The 2,852-nt window shown below is 53.9% G+C and overlaps 1 protein-coding gene across 2 annotated transcripts in view; it reads right to left on the bottom strand.

Annotated features, from left to right (window-relative positions):
* Acy3 (aminoacylase 3) overlaps positions 1-2,835 on the bottom strand; it is a 3,545-nt gene extending 710 nt beyond the window's left edge. The window contains exons 1-6 of one of the 2 annotated variants that reach the window (XM_031384691.1): positions 2,736-2,835; positions 2,017-2,526; positions 1,399-1,594; positions 1,078-1,171; positions 787-894; positions 591-700 (exon numbers count right to left, since the gene is read on the bottom strand). In XM_031384691.1, coding sequence (XP_031240551.1) covers positions 591-700; positions 787-894; positions 1,078-1,171; positions 1,399-1,594; positions 2,017-2,252 — 744 coding nt within the window. In that variant the 5' untranslated portion in view covers positions 2,253-2,526; positions 2,736-2,835. The remainder of the gene's footprint in view (positions 1-590; positions 701-786; positions 895-1,077; positions 1,172-1,398; positions 1,595-2,016; positions 2,527-2,735) is intronic. The other variant, XM_031384692.1, reaches the window with a different exon arrangement.
* Positions 2,836-2,852: the final 17 nt, after the last annotated feature.

Raw genomic sequence — 2,852 nt, 5'->3', positions numbered from 1 at the left:
AAAAAAAAAAAAAAGAAAAGAAACGAAACGAAAAGAAAAGAAAAGAAAAGAAATACTCTCACCAGGATCACTCCTGTATACAGTCTCTCCTTGGACAAAATATTGACCATGTTCATATTTTTTAAAATAAAATCTCTAAAATAACTGTTGTTATGCAGCATTTGCAAAGCCTATGGGCAGGTCTGGCTTAGGATTCTCTCCCAGGGGTCATAAATGAGATTAAAAAATCCTAAGACTGCTGTAGAAAAAGAGAGGATAAAGGACTGCACAAGACCCTGTTTAACAGCGACCCCTTGTGGACAGTCAGCTCACAGGCATGGAGGTCACATATCCATGGAAAAGAATATTTGCACTTCCAAGCAGGTGCCTTGGGTCCTGTCTCCTCCCCTCTGCTTCCCCAGTTAAAAGAGAGCGCCATCCACCAGCCTCTCTAGTCCATTGTGAAGAATTCAGCTGCTCCAAATGCCAGGCTCAGGGTGGAGCTCTAGGTGCAGGTGTGGACTGGACCAACTTTTGGTCCAGCTAGGGATTCTAAGGTATTGGGGGCTCAGTTGGATGTTCAGGGTACCCCTGGCCCCCACAACACCAACCTGCAGTTGAGGATGCACCGTGCCGGCCAGGTCACCATCCGTGGTACGTGGGAAGTCCACACTGCTTAAGTTCCTGTAGATGTCCATCTCAAAGGCAGGGAAGTCCTTGCCTGTGTAGAGGCTGGGTGTGACCACTTGTCTCGCCAAGCCTTTCCTCAGACCTCAGTTTCCCTGAAAAGCTACTGCAGGGTCTCACCTTGGTTGAAGAGCTCGATGAAGTCCAGAGTGGATGCCACCAGAGCTCTCATCCTGGAAAACAGGTCGGCTCGCAGCACACCCTGAGGCTGGGGGCCCAGCTCCAGACCTGGGGACCAGGAAAGGACATGTCAGGCAGATGCCCCATGCCTAAATGCCTATAGGAGGTCCTGCCCCCCCTGGGTCCTGATCCTGCTCTCCAAGCATCTTTTCTACCCTTTTTAACTCTGCCCCTCCTGGCTCCCCCTTCCCTGCTGACCCCTCCTGCTCTCCTCCCCACCCCTCAGCTCACAGATTGGATTCTTAGACACAGATCCCACGCTGTAGGTCTCCGTCCCAGGTAGCTCATACTGTAAGAGGCGGCAGGGCAGTCCCGGGTTCTGCAGCTGTGGGGTGACAGGGACCAGTCACGACCCAGGCCTTCTTGAGAGGGGAAACTGAGGGGCACTGACGCTTGGAAGAACAGTGTGCAGGAAGCACAGGGTCATCCACCCTGCCCCACCTCTTTTCCTTGTTTGGTCTGGAGTACCTCAGGTGGCAGGCCCAGGGGAACTGAGGTGACATTGATCCCTCTGCCCCCTCCCTGACCTCCTTCCTGCCCTCTAGGGACCACCTGTAGGTAGTGGCACAGGTGCAAGTTGAAGGAGCTTTCAGAGGCAGCAGCAATGAGGCAGACCCCAGTGTTCGCTGTGGTGTTGTGCAGGTCTAGGACAACGTCGAAAGCCTGGCCTGTGCCCTTGGGACCCAGTAACTGGTTCAACTCTCGGGCTCTTTTCACCTCATACGGATCGTCAGGGGTAGGCATGGAACTGTGGGGAAAGGAATGGGGGACATCAGTCCCCATCATCCCCGTCTCCTTTTCCTTGGCTAACTTCTCACCTTTGTGTGTCTGTGTGTGTGGGGGGAAGAGGGGGTAGCTGGATGCCACCTCCTACAAGAAGCCTTCCCTGACTGCTCTTGGACAAACCATAGTCCCACCTCTATCCCAGTCTTTTTCTGTGTCTCCAGTAACCTGAGGCTCACACGGTGGTCCTGTTCCCCATGTGTGTCTCACTCCAGCTGGTAAGAGTCTGGCCTCCAGTCAAGACAGACTACCTGGAAGAGGTGACATTGATCCAAATCTCTCTAAATCATTTGGTCATTATGAAAAGGCCTTGCCAGCCACTGTGGCCAGTCTGTAGGGATGTTAGTACCTGGCTGTGGACCAGCCAACCTGGCCAAGGGTACTCACTTAAGGAAGGTGAGTGTGAAGGTGCGGTTGAGATCGCGGTCCATGTAACGGCGACAGGCAGCCGTGGCTGCTGGGTTGGCCAGAACTGGCATGGCTGAGAAGCTGGGTCTCTGTAGCTCCCCTGGGGCCTGTAGCCAGTACCGGACCAGGTGGATGCCACACATCTCATTCCCGTGGGTGCCCCCAGTCACAGCCACACGGAGCAGGGGTTCCCGGGAACCAGGCAGGGAGCACATCCCAGTGTGGGGAAGAAATGCACAAAAGATGTGGAGCGTAGTGTCCAGAACCAGGACAGTAGGGTAAGCTCCCCAGGCCCTGAAGAGTCTGAGGCAGGGGGCTGCTCGTGAAGAGGTACCTGGTTGGTGGTGTCAGCTATGACCCACTTGTACCCAGAAGCCAAGTTCAAGACACCAGCAGCCAAATTTTTGTCCGCCTTGCAACCACAGTCCCTCTTCTGGATGTTCTGAGGGTGAGTGTTGATCTCCCCACTTTTCTCTTTGAGGACCTAAGCTGAGAAGGGGGACTTAGACATTCAGAAGGTAGACTGTTCCCACTCACACCACCATTACCACAGAACTATTTTATAGATGGTAGAGCCAATGCCAAGCTTTCCGGGGAGAGAAGACTGTCACCCCTTAAGCTGTGCAGCAAGTGTCTGGGTTCCAGGCCACCTCTGCACCCTCCTCTGAACTGGCCAAGAGCCTCTGCGAGCCTCTTACCTGCTGGTACGAGCCTGGGCTTCCCTAGGCCACAGGCCTAATGCGTCCACCTCCTAGGCGGCTGTATTTACAGGCCTGCAGGCACCAGGCAGGAAGCGGTTTTTTTTTTTTTTTTTT

The sequence above is a fragment of the Mastomys coucha genome, unplaced genomic scaffold, assembly GCF_008632895.1.
Source record: "Mastomys coucha isolate ucsf_1 unplaced genomic scaffold, UCSF_Mcou_1 pScaffold21, whole genome shotgun sequence".
Lineage (NCBI taxonomy): Eukaryota > Metazoa > Chordata > Mammalia > Rodentia > Muridae > Mastomys > Mastomys coucha.
The sequence above is the reverse complement of the archived record's forward strand: the minus strand, read 5'-3'. Positions and strand labels throughout refer to the sequence as shown.